We start from the raw sequence: 14,162 nt of genomic DNA on the forward strand, positions 1-14,162 counted from the left end.
ATGTATAAAGAGTGTGTGTGTTTTAATGACATTAAGTAATTCTCAATTATAGATTACAGGGGAATGGGGATTAGGGTTTTTGCTATCACAAAATGCAAGCATCACTTACATATTACATAACGCGTAACGAAACGAATAACAATCTCAGCGCGACTATATAGAATGGAACTAGGAGTGTTAAACTTGTCCTGGCACTTTGGGCTATGCTTAAAATCTACACCTAGGACACCCTTCAATTGGTGGCCAGCATGTCCTCGTCGTCGGCAGCTCGTCGCACCCAACGCTTGGTCAGCGTCAGGACTACGCCAGTGACGAGAAAAACGCTGGCAAAGCCTATCAAGCAGTAACCAAAGATAAGGCCATAGCTTTCCAGGTTGATGGCCAACTGAAAAAACAAGAAAATATGTTTTAAAATGAACTAAAACATTCCTAGAAAACCCAACTCACCTTGGCCTTGGAAGCCAGATCGGAGGAGAGCTCTGCATACTGATCGAACCAGAACATGGGCATCAAAACCTTGGGCACACCGCGGTAAATGCTAAAAAAAATAATTAAATTTAAATCAAATTTATAAAATAATAAATTAAACTCACTCAAAATCATCATCTGGCTCAATCATCATATTAATCTGAATGCGACCGTGCACCTGGACAGGCACTCCCGTCGTGGGCTCCACCGCCAAGAAGAACTCGTGCTTGTCCTTCTCCGGCTTCATGCCGCTCACCGCATCAATGTACGACTGATCGGCAAGATAAAAGTGCGGGAAAGAGGAGTATATAGGAGCCTTATCCCGGCAGGCCTTGCACTCCACCACTCCCGTTTTCGGGCACTCATCAAACCTCACAGGATCGCAGAAGCAAGCCTGATTGGGATAATTCTCCCCCGAGTCCAGGGTCTCCTCAGTGCCCACCCATTTGGTGGCGGTCAGTCCATGATTCTCATAAGTGCCCTGCGGCCTTAGGTTCATAAAACGACAGGCATCGGTGGCAAATATCGTAATCTCATCCTTTACATTCATCTTGGGCGGAAAGAGGTCACCGGTGGTGCCATTAACCACGCCGCAGGGCATCTCGTAGAAGCCCGTCTCCGGTTTGCTATTCCAGTGGGTGAGTCGTCCCAAATTGGAAATGTCATCGGTGCCCGTGTGAATGGTGAACAGACCGTCATAGGTCAGCGATTCATTGCGATCCGCCAGCCAGCCAAACCTCGTGTATGGAATGTCAATTGCGGAGGTGTTGAAGAGATTCAGGAAATCCGTAAGATTATCCTGATAGCCATCGAAAATCCACTCTCCCACTGGCTTTGTGGTGTACAGCTCGCCGCCCTCGTGGTTCAGCATAAAGTTGATGATTTTCTTCACAATCTTACGCTGATTACGCATCTCATCCGCCACGGTGGCGGTGATGGCATGGGCAGCCGTCACCAGGTCGTCCAGAGTGCCATTGGAACGCTCTGGATCAAAGAACCAGGTGCGACGCTCGTAATACGCCACTGTGGCATTCTCAAAGAACGTGTAGTTCTCCTTCTTGTGCTTCTCCAAGAAGGTGTACGGTCCCATTTCCACAAAGTTGGGCTTGACGTTCGGATTCCTAATCTCCTCCGGATTCGTCCAGTTGAACATGTAGAAGCTCAGGTAAATGGGTATGGGCGCCTCCAGCCAACTGTCGTAGGTGTCGGTGCCAGGCTTCAGCTTGAGGCCCTGGATGGGAAGAGAAGTATGTGTTATTATTATTATTACAGATTTAAAAAAAATAGTTTTTGCCATTTTATATTAATGGAAAAGTCTAAAATTTCTTAAAAATGTTTATCTTGGAATCAAATATATATTTTATATTTTAAAGAAAAAAAACAACAATTTTTAATCTTGGGATTCATTATTTTTTATATATTTTTGTATTAATGGAAAAGGGTTTAATTCTTAAAAATATTTAATCTTGGTTTAAATTACAAATCCCGCAATATATTTATATTTTAAAGGGAAAAGCTTTAATTTCTTAACAATTTGTAATCTTGGGATTAATTATAGATCCTGCTATATACCAGTTAAACCCCTATAATCCAAATGTTCAACGCAAAAACAATTGATAAGATCAAACATCTAAAAATATCAGTTAATCTAGTCAAGAAATCTCTGACGTATAGTATTTAGAAAGATAAGTTGAGTTTTGGAATGTGTGTTAAAGGCTTTATTATATATAATTTTAAATATAATATAACTTTAGTCCGAAAAATTTTTTTCTTTTTAATTTTTTAAATTTTAGGCTCCATTTAGAGGGTTTTTAGAGTTTATCAGGTAGAAGAATTCATTTCCGAACCCATAAGTCATATATATTCTTGATCAGCATCAAAAGCAGAACCGATTTAGCCATGTTCGGCTTAAAAAAAAATGTTTACAAATTTTTTCCATTTTCTTAAAAATTGATAAGGGGTTACATCATTAAAATTTGCAAATTTCGAAAAAAAAATTAAATTATTTTTATCATAAAATTTTAAATGCAGATTTAAAAACCTTATAAAAACCAGCACAGAACAGCTTTCCAAATTAAAATTAAGTCATTTTTGGCTTAGTTATGATATTTTTTAAACTTAAAAATTCTTGAAAATTTGCAAAACTGCAAAATCTAGCAACAAACATTTCATTTATTTATAAACTAGAATTAAATTTCAGAATTCACCACCATTTTAATTTAAATGGTGTTAAGATCTCTTCCCTAAATCAAAATATACTTACATCCTCGACTAGACTGTCGGCCAAATTGGGCCAAAAGATCACGGTGAGAATTCCCAGGACCAGGAAGAGCGAACCCAGGCCAAAGACCCAGGCCTTGCGTTGAGTTTCCCCGCAGCAGCTGCAGCACATGACTGAGGAAGATTCACGGATTCGGGAAGCAGCAAATGTAACAGAACAGAGACCTCCCTACCCACTAAGTTGCATCTGGAAAGGGGGGAGAGCAGAGTTCATTGGGTTATTTTCGCGCTTGCATAATCTGTGGCAATAAACCGTATCGCAGCTTATCGGGGAATTTTTATTCGGCATTTTCCTGGCACCCAGCAAAGCTGCCGCTAATAATAATAATAATCCACCAGGGCCAGCCTATCGAGGGTTTTTTTTTTTTGTCCCTGCTTAAGTATTCCGATAAGCCTGTACGATTAAGTCTGTTTTAGCTATTTTTTGAGTGAAGTTGCAGTCAAAGATTACGGCGGGACAGTGTCCACTTGGAGCCAAGTACAGACATCCGCAGATCTCGCGAGTTGACAAGCACTTGCTAAAGGAAGGCAAAGGAACTTACGCGAATTGCTAACTGAAGAAGGAGACTACTGAAAGTGCTCCCAGTTGAGTAGAAAACTCTATGAGGAACTATTACAACCGCACGCGACCACTGCTGGGGTGAAACTGTTTGCTAGTGGGTATTTCATTAGGTCTTTAAATGGAACCACTTGAGGTTTTACTACTTGGTTTACTAACTAATCTCTGGATTTTTGCTAATCTGGAATGTATTGCATGCCTGATAGGAGGGGTCAAAGAAATGGTAACTTCTAAAGGGCAAATCAGTGGAATGTATCTACTTGAGGGTTTCCCCTTCAGTTCAATGATTACCTAAGCTTGCTCCCTTCAACTGTTGCTCAATGAATGGGCTTTCCATCCAACCCGTTTGACACAGATCGACAGCTTGAAATGTGAGATAGGCTCTGGCAATATGCTTATCTCACTATTTAAACGCAATTCTTGGGCATTTATGCTTGGTCAAGATGTTTGGTACACGCAAACGCTCACAAGGGGTTCCTATTTATGGCAAACGATAAGATAAACCGTGCGCCGCCCGGAGAGATATTGACGGATGCGATTAGCCGGCTGACATGTGTTTAGCCCGAATCCGGGCCACTAATATGTAGATTACCAGCGTCTATTCTAGAGGTTTGCCCATGTAATAGGAACGGGGCCTCTTAGATATGAATTAAAGTCTAGTGCATATCGTATTGCAAGTATTTTTCTGTGCTCAAACTGTCCTTTGTTTTCCATATATTGTCGCCCTGAGTCACAGAGCTTGTTTATTTGTCCGATTAGTGGGTCTCGTCTTTGTTCTGAGGCTCATTATCAGAGCAAAAAAGGGGTCTGGAGCTACAGTAAAACTTGACTAAATGGAAATTGAAGGAGCGGGATTTTGTGATATGGGAGATGTATTATAACAGTTTTGAAAAAGGTAAAAAATTAACAAAAAAAAAACCTTGCTTTCAATCTAAAAGGAATGAAATACTTCAGAGAATAAATTATTTCAAGTAAAAAAAATATTAAAAAAAATATATATGCATATAAATAATAATATGCAAGAAATATTTTTTTTGGGAGTTTTTGAAGTTTTAAGTAAAATATGAAAATATATTGTATTAATCTATAGTGTCTTACGTACTAATTTATAAGTTTTAAATTTGTAGCGTAGCAAATCTAAATTAAAAAATTAATCCTATCTTTCAAGAAGTATAACTGGACCCAAAATTAAAGTAACTAATTGAGATGTTCTTTTTGTTTAAACTAAATAAAGATAAATACCCTAAAATTAAGGGGATTTTATACATAACTTTAGATATTGATCTATAAAGAGACTTTTGAGTCAATATCCTGATATCGAATATCTTTTGGTTCCTCTTAAGAAGTCTTCACTGTAACATAAAGCTATGATACCCCAACTTCTCTATGAATACTTTGCCCCATTAAAATCCTAAACCCCTGTGATATTTTGCCAAGGGACAGTTGAAAATGTGATGATATCATCGGTCAGGTATTAAGCTAATTAACACGTATTATTACATGCAAATTACTCACCTTTTCTAAGGCCAAACAACACAACTGCAAATGCGTTTTATGCCAGCTGTTTTTCTTGTTTTTGTTTTTGCTGCTGTGGCCTTGACTTTAAATATTCGCTATTAAGTAGTGTTGAATTTATGTTTTCCAAGACTGCCAGCTCAAAGTCCTAGCCTTTAAGCTTAATTAAATGCTGAAAGTGTAGAAACTACAGTTAAAAGGTTTGATTTGCAAAGGGATTATTGAAATTAAATTACCTTTACCTGAGGGAGCTTCTCATTAACCGGTAACTATTTATAAAGGCACCTGCGTGTTTATAGGATATCCAAAGCAGCTACGGCGAAATTTCCAGCAGCAGTCACCCAGTCAACTGGCGGTGGTCGTACTTAGTTAATTGGATTAAACAATTGTTTTCGTTTTTGCAAAGTTGGTTTTTTTGTTGGTCGAGTGTGCCCGTTGCACTTTTTTCTGGTTTAACCAAACGCGCCAAAGGGTCATACTTGGCTGGTGTGAAATGAGTTTTTGTGTTTTTCTCATATTATAAGCCATTTTTTGTGAATTGTTTTGTTCCTGATGACTGTGGAAAATGTGTAGAAGTAAACATTTAATTAATTTAATTTAATTTAAAAATATAATAAACAGCTGGTGTGTTATACTCAACCGGGCCAAGAGCGGTCACACTATTCTTCAATCAACAAAACAAAATAAATTTTATAATTACTTTTTTCAACAGTAAATTGCATCGCCGAATAAAATTTAAAAACATGGATGGGTAAGCAAGGATCTTGATATTATATTAAATAAATATGTTTGTAATATTTCAATTCCAGGGAAATCTGTCGAGTCTGTTTGGAGCCTTCGAAAGGCATGGCATGTGTTTTTGATGTTATTGGCGTTTTGGATAGAAGGATTTCCATAGCGGCTATGATATCCCAGTGCACTGGATTTCGTGTTTCTAGAGGGGATCCTTTTTCCAAAACCATATGCTCATCCTGCCAGCAGGATGCCAGAAATGCTTACGAGATAAAACAACTTTACGAGACGAGCCACAGGGTCTTCTGCCAAATGGAAAAGGATATCAAGGGAGAGGTGGACATATCCGGCTACGAGGACACAGATACGGAAACTGAAAAGGCACCTGAAAAAATGAAAACTAATTTTGAGATATATAAAATAGAGAAAATAAGAGCAGATGATGGCAGAGTGGAAAACGAGCCAGTTGAAGAAGACATTTCGGATTATGAGGTGGATCTTGACTTGCAAGTCAAAACTGAGGAATTTCAGGAATATTTAACAGATGAAGAACGTAATGATGATCGTGAGAACACAGCAAAACACCCACACAAGTGTTCTTACTGCCAAAAATCCTTTTCACAAAAAGGCAATCTTGAGCTACACATTCGTACCCACACCGGAGAACGTCCGTACACGTGTTCTTACTGCCAGAAATCCTTTGCCCTAAATTGCACCCTTCAGAAACACCTACGGACTCACACAGGCGAACGCCCTTACCAGTGTTCCCGCTGTGAGAAGACCTTCAAGACAATAGGACCTCTGCAGACCCACAAGCGGACCCATACAGGAGAACGTCCCTACAAATGCTCCGATTGCCCAAAGACCTTTTCACAAAATCATCATCTTCAGGATCACATGCGAACGCACACTGGCGAAAAGCCTTACAAGTGTTCCCAGTGCCAGACGTCCTTTTCCCACAAGCAAAGCCTGCAGCGACACATCAAAGCCCATGCAGGAGAACGGCCTTACAAGTGTTCTCACAAGTCCTGCAAGAAGTCCTTTTCCCGTATTGATAGTCTCCTGGAACATAACCGAAACCACACAGAAGAGAGGCCTTTCAAGTGCGGACAATGTCAGCAGGCTTTTAGTTTAAAGCGATATCTTCGGTTACATATTAAAACGCATAAAGTGAATTAAAAAGCAAGGCTTTAAAAATTGTAAGATATGTGAATATGTACATTACAGAAACAATTTATTGTAACAGTTTTTTATAGATTGGTTAAGGCATGATTTTTGTGAATTATAAAAACATTTGAAATTGTTTTATTTTTGATTATTGAAGAGAATTGAAACTTTGGTAAAGAATAAATAATTATTAGGTTTTTAGTAGGCAAATTTATGTAGAAATTGTTTATTATGAATTGCTAACCCGGCTATCAAAGCTCTTTGGAAAAATATTTCCTCATTTCTTCTAAAGAAACTAAGGTAGAAAATATAGATTTATTTTATTTTGTAGTAATTCGTGGTGATGTACATGTAGTGTATTAAGTTTATGTAGTTTATAGTACATAATAGGTAAGTAAGTAATGGCTGACATTTATTTACGTTTATTTTATAAGGCATCATTGATTTAATCGAGGAAGTTAGTGGAGAGCCTGTCTCCACGTTTGTCAAGTTCTACGGATAACAGCATTCAGCTCGTCCAATCGCTCCGAAATCTTTAAGAGGAGCTGAGTTTCCTGCCATAATAATTCCGCCATTATTTCCAAGAGTTCCACGCAGCCAGGACATATGTCTACATATGACAATGGCGCTGAAGGTAGGTAAGTGTGGATCCGCATATGACGCTGCAGATCTTCGTTTTGTGTGAAACCTCTCAGGCATTCTGAACACTTGTAAGGACGTAGATTTTGGCTACGCAAAAAAGATTTTTGGCATCGCGAGCAATTGTAAGACTCTTCTGTGTGGGTTAGGATGTGCCGCTGGAGATTCCCCTTTCGTAAGAAGGATTTTTGACATTGGGAACACTTGTAAGGTTGTTTGCCTGTGTGGGTACGGATGTTCTGAGTATGCTCTGTTTCTTTATATCTTTCTTCCTCCAGTAGTCTCCTCTCCTCCTTATCCTTTTGAATCTGACAGAAAGCCATGTGGCTTTTCTTATAAAGTTGTTTTAGCTCATAGGCATTAGTTGCATCCTGCTTGCAAGGAGCGCATATGGTTTTGGGCAAATTATCCTCTCCAGAAACTTGATGTCCGGTAGAATGGGAAATCATATCGGCTATGGAAATGCGTTTTTCTGGTATGCCATCAAATATATTGACCATGTCTTCCGACGGGTTCAGACAAACTCTACAAAGGTCGCTGAAAATGAAATATAGAATGATTTGTTCGAGAGGATATCAAGTATTTCCACTTACACGTCCATGGCTAGGCCTTATTGCATTCCAAGGGTTTGCAATTTTTCTTTAGTAAAATCAAAATTGGTTTATTTTGACCGGGTAAACTTGACCTCCAGAATAGTGTGCCCGTTCCTGGCATCGTAAGGTGGGAAATAATCGATGAAACTACCGATCACATCGAATCGGTATCGATGTTTCACTGGGTTGGCAGCCCTGGCAAGCCGGCAGCCTGTACAACTAATTTTACACGCTTACAGAATAACAGTGTAAAATTTGTATGGGAATGTTAGTTTGGGGTCGAATTCGCGTTTTTGGGGTCGAATTCTCGTTTTTGGGGTCGAATTCTTGTTTTTGGGGTCGAATTCTCGTGTAGAATGTTAAAATGTAGAGAAAGAACTGTTTGTTAACATAGAAATGTTAAGGAAATGTTAGGGCGATAAGCGATGAAAACTATCGATGGCGTCGATATCGGTATCGATATCGGTATCGATATCGGTATCGATATCGGAGCCGGCAGCCAATCAGGGCGTCCCACGAAAACAGCAACAACTCCAAAATTTTTGCCAGCATTTACGTTTCATTTATCCCGGAAAAACAGCATGAATTACTGCCATTGAGCGAGCCAAAGCAACGGAAAACAGGAAAATGCAGGTGATTAAGTACGTGGTGCTGGTGCAGCTGGCCCTGCTGCTCGTGGACGAGGCGCTGGCCGGCCGGGACTTCTACAAGATTCTGAACGTCAAGCGCAATGCCAACACGAACGAGATCAAGAAGGCGTACCGCCGCCTGGCCAAGGAGCTGCATCCGGACAAGAACAAGGACGACCCGGAGGCCTCGACCAAGTTCCAGGACCTGGGTGCCGCCTACGAAGTGCTGTCCAATGCCGACAAGCGCAAGACCTACGATCGCTGCGGCGAGGAGTGCCTGAAGAAGGAGGGCATGATGGACCATGGCGGTGATCCCTTCTCCAGCTTCTTTGGGGACTTTGGCTTCCACTTTGGCAACGGTGATCCACACCAGCAGGACACACCACGCGGCGCGGACATTGTGATGAACATGTTCGTGTCTTTGGAGGAGCTCTACTCGGGCAATTTCGTGGAGATTGTGCGCAACAAGCCTGTGATGAAGCCCGCTTCGGGCACGCGCAAGTGCAACTGCCGCCAGGAGATGGTAACCCGGAATTTGGGTCCCGGCCGCTTCCAAATGATCCAGCAAACCGTGTGCGATGAGTGCCCCAACGTCAAGCTGGTCAACGAGGAACGCACCCTCGAAATCGAGGTGGAGCAGGGCATGGTCGATGGCCAGGAGACACGGTTTGTGGCCGAGGGTGAACCACACATCGATGGCGAGCCGGGCGATCTCATAGTGCGCGTCCAACAGATGCCCCATCCGCGATTCCTTCGCAAGGAAGATGATCTTTATACGAATGTGACCATTAGCCTGCAGGACGCCCTTGTGGGCTTCTCCATGGAGATTAAGCACTTGGACGGCCATCTGGTGCCCATTACGAGAGAGAAGATTACGTGGCCGGGCGCTAGGATCCGCAAGAAGGGCGAGGGAATGCCCAACTTTGAGAACAACAACCTCACGGGCAATCTGTACATAACCTTTGATGTGGAGTTCCCCAAGAAGGACTTGACGGAGGAGGACAAGGAAGGTGAGTGTCTTGAAATCTTTGGATTCCTTTTCAAATTATTAACTATTTCTTTCTTTCCTTTTAGCGCTCAAGAAAATACTCGACCAATCGTCCATCAATCGCATCTACAATGGACTGTGAAACTGCAACGCTCGCCGGCTGTACTCTAGTATTTAAAAATGCCTAGCTGGGGGCGGTTTCTAAATGGAAACGCCCCCCAAATTCAAGCAACGACTTTGTTCAAAAAAGTTGTTGCCATAAAAAACAAATTTAATTTTAGTTTAGAACTTTGTAAAATAGAAAAAAAAGGAGAAACAAGAAGAAAACTACTGGCGATTCTTGGCTAACACAAAAGGAATTGCAAAGACAAACAACCAACCAACACAAAACACACGAAAATAAAACAGATTTCAATTATAAACCACTCCACTGGCTATTTATTAAGGGAAATAAAATATCATTATTTAATGATTAAAAATTACATTTGAATTTATTACCACATTAAATTCAATTATGATCCCTCCACTGCCCATTTATTTAGCAAAATAAAATATAAATTAATGCTTAAAAATTACATTTAAATTGAAAATCCTTCAAGAGGCTTATCGATAACTTTTAACCGGAAGCAACCTTGCAAACAGCTGTCCTTAGCTGGCGCAGGACAACGGTACAAGAGAGCGCAAGAGAGAGAGAGAGCAGCACAGGAAGTGGCGAAAGTCTTCAGAGAGCGAAGAAATTTTCAGCAGTGCGGACGTAGGACAAGCTTAGTCTTCTCAGGCTAGACATATACGCCGCCGCGCCACGCCGCCGCCGCCGCCGATTTTTGCCTTATTTGACGCGCCGCCGCCAAATTATGAAAATAACGGCGCGCCGCGGCGCGCCGCTGGTGCGGCATCGGCGCAGCTTCAGCGCGGCCTTCAGTGTCATTGTTCTTTATAAAACTTAAAAAAAAAAAAATAACTCATTAAAATGGCCTTTTTGCCTTATTTGACGCGCCGCCGCCGCCGGTTCTTTCTGACTACTACGCCGCCGCCGCCGAGTCATTTTGACCTCTACGCCGCCGCCGATGCCTTTAACCATCGGCGTAAATCTCTTCTCAGGCTTTTATTTTTTTACAAGCAAGCTAAACCGAAACTCACAGAACCAATCACTGGAGCAGCTCTTAGTGTTTTTACTGTACTTTGCCTTACAACCCAAGCGCAGCTGGTCCCCCCGAAAAGCACCGTTAGCTTGAACATAACCTAGAAAAAAAGGGAAGGAAAAACATTCAAAGGATTTCCTTACACCTGCGGCTCAAGAATAAAAAAAAGACAACAACATCGACAACAAATACATAGTATGAATGTCGCCTAAATATCATCATTTCGAGGTAAGTCGCTGGGGGAGCTCCTTCCTTGTAACTCCCATTTCCCCGGGTCCTGCGACCGCACTCTTTTCCCAGTTCTTACTATCGATTTTCTGCGGGGTTGTCCCTTCAACTTTAAGTGACCCACAAAAAAAAAAAAAAACACACACACAGAGAAGGGAGCAAAGGCAGGGCAGGGTGGTTTTAGGTCAGCCGGCAAAGTTGCGTGCAGGAAGCGCTCATCCATTCGCATTTTATGCTTTATTTATTAGATTGCACTGGTCTACTTTCTGCTGCTGATACCATGGCCGCCGACGAATGTCCTCAGGATGCTCTGTTCGCGAGATAACAGCCGGCTGGTACGCAAGATAGTGCGCTCCAAGTGGACACCTATATTGGACAAGCATCAGGTTAGTTTTTCTCTTTTAAATTGCATTTATAATTATTGATTTATGTGGCTTGCAGGTGAAGCTACCCCTCGAGTGCCCGCTGCATCCTTTCCGGGATGTGTTTGCCCCCAGACAGGATGCCAAGCAAAGGGATAGACCCACTCAGTGGACGTGTAGGAAGTGTGGCAAGAGCTTCTACCAGGAGAAGCACTTGGATCTACACTTTGAAACGCGACACAAGAGCATCATCAATGAGGTGAGGTTAAAGAAAGGATTGGGGATATATATATCCGATGCCTTGTTCTAACTTAATTTATCCCTAGAAATGTAATGTAAATTAAATTAAATTTAATTAAAAAATTTTAACTTATATTTATTTTTTGCCCTTCCCCAGGCGGAGGATGCCGTTTGCCTGGCCGACTTCTGTGACATCATGCGCTGCGAAGTGTTCGAGACGGAGGATGCGTCGAGTCTTAAGTTCGGGGACCAGCACATTGTCACCGACATCGAGGTCTGGGGCGACTCCCTGGGCCAGAACTCCGCCTTGGCCAAAGCGAATGCCGCCTACTTGAGCTTAATACCAAGGTGAGTGATGGCCCCTCCCCCACCCAGGCCTGTAAATATTCATTTAACTCTTTGATTCCTCGCAGAACTTCCACATTGGGTGCCTCGCGTGCCGCCAAAGTACAAAACCGTCAATTACTCCAAGACAAGCCAAGCCAGGCCAGCAGCAAGCAGGATCAGTCGCCGGCAGGTGAGCGAACACATCCCCATTCCCACCACCACCACCACCAGAATTCCCACCACCTCCCTCGAGAGCGTCCATCCACCACAGCCAATCCCCTTCGCCTAGATGCAACACCGGAGGATGGTTCGGCGGCCCGGCCCAAGTCGGCGGGCGAGAAGCTCCTCCACAAGCTCAAGGAGCTGGGCAAGGCGCACCTTAAGTCCGCCGCTGCAGAACCCGAGGCCAGCAGGCAGAACGAGACGGATGACGATGACGACGAGGAGGAGGAGGAGGGCAGCGGACAAGCCGAGGGCAGTGGCCAGTCCGTGGATCAGGCCAAAATGGAGGAAGGATCGGGTACCAATGGGAATGGCAACAAGGCCAGGGCCAATTGCAAGCCAGAGGAACTGAGCAAGCTCAAGACCCGCTGCGAGCTGCTGCTGAGGAGTTGCATCGGTGGCCTGCTGCTGTCCATGTCGGATCAGGCCTTCAAGGAAATGGAAGGTGAGTGTGGGAGAAGGTATTTTTAATGGTTAATAAACCTCCTGCCCTGCAGAGGAGATGAACAAGGCTGTGTGTTGGTATCTGACCTGCGACCGTTACTGGGAGGATGGCCCTTTGGAGCCGCGCGCCTTTCCCTGGGGCCTGATCGTGATCCTGATCTTTGTGCTGTCGACTGGCATCTGCTTCTGCTACTACATTATCTGGATCCTGTTCGAGTAAGTGTGCGCCGTGTGCCGGGCCTCCTCCCATTGAGATTGAGCGAACCTAAGTCATCTGTTTCAGCTCCGAAGAGACGACAATCAACGCCAACCACTACTACGGCCAGGGAGCCATCGGCGGCAGCGGCGGGAGCATCTACATGCCCGGAGCAGCAGTGGGTCATCACTACCATGTGGACTATGCCACGCGGCACGACCTCGACCTGGACGCCGGCGGGATAGCTGCTCAACAGCAGCAACAGCAGCTGCTTCAGGAGCAGCAGTTCTACTACCAGCAACAGCAACAGCAGCAGGCGGCCTCTGCCAGGGATTTGTATCCGGATCCGGTGCAATACCATCGGCACAGCCCGCGGCATTACATCGGCGATCAGCGTCCGGTGGTGGCTGTGGGCACACCCACCCAAGGGGCCGTGCGCACCAGCTCCTCCAACGCCAACACGCCATTGCACCATCGCCAGCACCCGGGTCATCCACCCCACCTGCAGCATCGTCACTCGACGAGCCTGGCCTACCCACAGGACATTTTAGACCGACGCGACTATACAAGTAGCTCCTCGCGCCCCATCGCCACCAGCATGGTGGCTGGTTCAGGATCGGTGTTAGCATCAGCAGCAGCAGCCGGGGCACCAGGATCGGGTGCTCCTGGCGATGCCCAGCAGCGGCACTACAACACGCACCCGCGGCCGCTGGAGACGAGGCATCGCCATGTGGGCTCCTCGCAGCAATCCCTACGTGCCTCCGCCTCCACGCACGAGATTGTGCAGCAGGAGGCGGGTCTTGGTCAGAACGAGCACTACATCTATGTGACCTATCCGCCGGACCTTAAGAAGCGCTACTTTGAGTAGTAGTTGGACGCTTCAGTGGATCGGGCAGATCCCGTACTATGGAGACTGTGTTGCGGAGCCTTCGAAAGGGAAGAGAGATGGAAAGTGATGGGACAGAGAGACCAAAGAGCCCTCGGAAGGAGAGCCAGGAAACGAAACCAAAGCCAGAGATCGGGATGAATGATCTGGATAACATGGAGGAGATATATAGAGAACGATTTAGCGGAGGACTGGCCGCCAACCTAACCCCAAAAAGTTGGTTTTTTACTTTTAGCCTGCAAATACTAGATTTGTGAACTGTGCTGTTCTTTTTTAATTCTACAAAATAAATTGCAATATTTCTGTAAAATAGAAAACAAGGGGTTTTCGGTAATTGGAATTGATAATAATCATTAAAGGGTAACGTTACATTAGGTAAGGATATTTTATTTATAAAGAATATATTAACTCATGTAAAAGTTATCATTTTTCATCATATAATTTTAGTAAGCAGATTTGTTTATCTGGCAAAAACTAGCACAGAAAAACCTCCGAATTGAATTTGATGCTTTTTTGGCTTAGCTATGATTATTTTTTATAAAAAA

General features: G+C 43.6%; 5 protein-coding genes across 9 annotated transcripts; 3 read left to right on the forward strand and 2 right to left on the reverse strand.

Moving 5' to 3' along the window:
• Positions 1-5: 5 nt before the first annotated feature.
• On the reverse strand, positions 6-5,258 carry crq (croquemort). 3 transcript variants are annotated; one of them, XM_017182935.3, is made up of 6 exons: positions 5,065-5,258; positions 4,823-4,994; positions 2,732-2,935; positions 594-1,699; positions 448-538; positions 6-385 (listed from the first exon to the last, which is right to left on the reverse strand). In XM_017182935.3, exons 3-6 carry the CDS (start codon positions 2,858-2,860, stop codon positions 233-235), a joined length of 1,479 nt encoding a protein of 492 aa, XP_017038424.1. In that variant the 5' UTR covers positions 2,861-2,935; positions 4,823-4,994; positions 5,065-5,258; the 3' UTR covers positions 6-232. The 3 variants fall into 3 exon arrangements, with proteins under 3 accessions (XP_017038424.1, XP_017038423.1, XP_017038425.1); XM_017182934.3 differs by having other exon boundaries at positions 5,059-5,258; XM_017182936.3 differs by lacking the exons at positions 4,823-4,994; positions 5,065-5,258 and adding an exon at positions 3,291-3,383.
• A 215-nt stretch (positions 5,259-5,473) lies between these two features.
• Positions 5,474-6,895, forward strand: LOC108086060 (zinc finger protein Paris-like). The gene is made up of 2 exons (XM_017182877.3): positions 5,474-5,573; positions 5,632-6,895. The coding sequence occupies exons 1-2, from the start codon at positions 5,566-5,568 to the stop codon at positions 6,731-6,733; spliced, it is 1,110 nt and encodes a 369-aa protein (XP_017038366.1). The 5' UTR covers positions 5,474-5,565; the 3' UTR covers positions 6,734-6,895.
• Positions 6,896-7,017: 122 nt separating this feature from the next.
• On the reverse strand, positions 7,018-8,088 carry LOC108086061 (zinc finger protein Paris-like). Its single transcript, XM_017182878.3, has 2 exons — positions 7,954-8,088; positions 7,018-7,897 (listed from the first exon to the last, which is right to left on the reverse strand). Exons 1-2 carry the CDS (start codon positions 7,959-7,961, stop codon positions 7,207-7,209), a joined length of 699 nt encoding a protein of 232 aa, XP_017038367.1. The 5' UTR covers positions 7,962-8,088; the 3' UTR covers positions 7,018-7,206.
• A 365-nt stretch (positions 8,089-8,453) lies between these two features.
• Positions 8,454-9,995, forward strand: shv (DnaJ homolog shv). Its single transcript, XM_017183034.2, has 2 exons — positions 8,454-9,592; positions 9,657-9,995. The coding sequence occupies exons 1-2, from the start codon at positions 8,581-8,583 to the stop codon at positions 9,710-9,712; spliced, it is 1,068 nt and encodes a 355-aa protein (XP_017038523.1). The 5' UTR covers positions 8,454-8,580; the 3' UTR covers positions 9,713-9,995.
• A 250-nt stretch (positions 9,996-10,245) lies between these two features.
• On the forward strand, positions 10,246-13,906 carry LOC108086175 (uncharacterized). 3 transcript variants are annotated; one of them, XM_070283252.1, is made up of 9 exons: positions 10,246-10,348; positions 10,672-10,940; positions 11,189-11,326; positions 11,382-11,561; positions 11,700-11,890; positions 11,956-12,059; positions 12,159-12,536; positions 12,589-12,751; positions 12,819-13,905. In XM_070283252.1, exons 2-9 carry the CDS (start codon positions 10,914-10,916, stop codon positions 13,597-13,599), a joined length of 1,962 nt encoding a protein of 653 aa, XP_070139353.1. In that variant the 5' UTR covers positions 10,246-10,348; positions 10,672-10,913; the 3' UTR covers positions 13,600-13,905. The 3 variants fall into 3 exon arrangements, with proteins under 3 accessions (XP_070139353.1, XP_070139352.1, XP_070139354.1); XM_070283251.1 differs by having other exon boundaries at positions 11,956-12,536; positions 12,819-13,906; XM_070283253.1 differs by having other exon boundaries at positions 11,956-12,536; positions 12,806-13,445.
• Positions 13,907-14,162: the final 256 nt, after the last annotated feature.

Source organism: Drosophila kikkawai, chromosome 2L (assembly GCF_030179895.1).
Source record: "Drosophila kikkawai strain 14028-0561.14 chromosome 2L, DkikHiC1v2, whole genome shotgun sequence".
In the NCBI taxonomy this organism is placed as follows: domain Eukaryota; kingdom Metazoa; phylum Arthropoda; class Insecta; order Diptera; family Drosophilidae; genus Drosophila; species Drosophila kikkawai.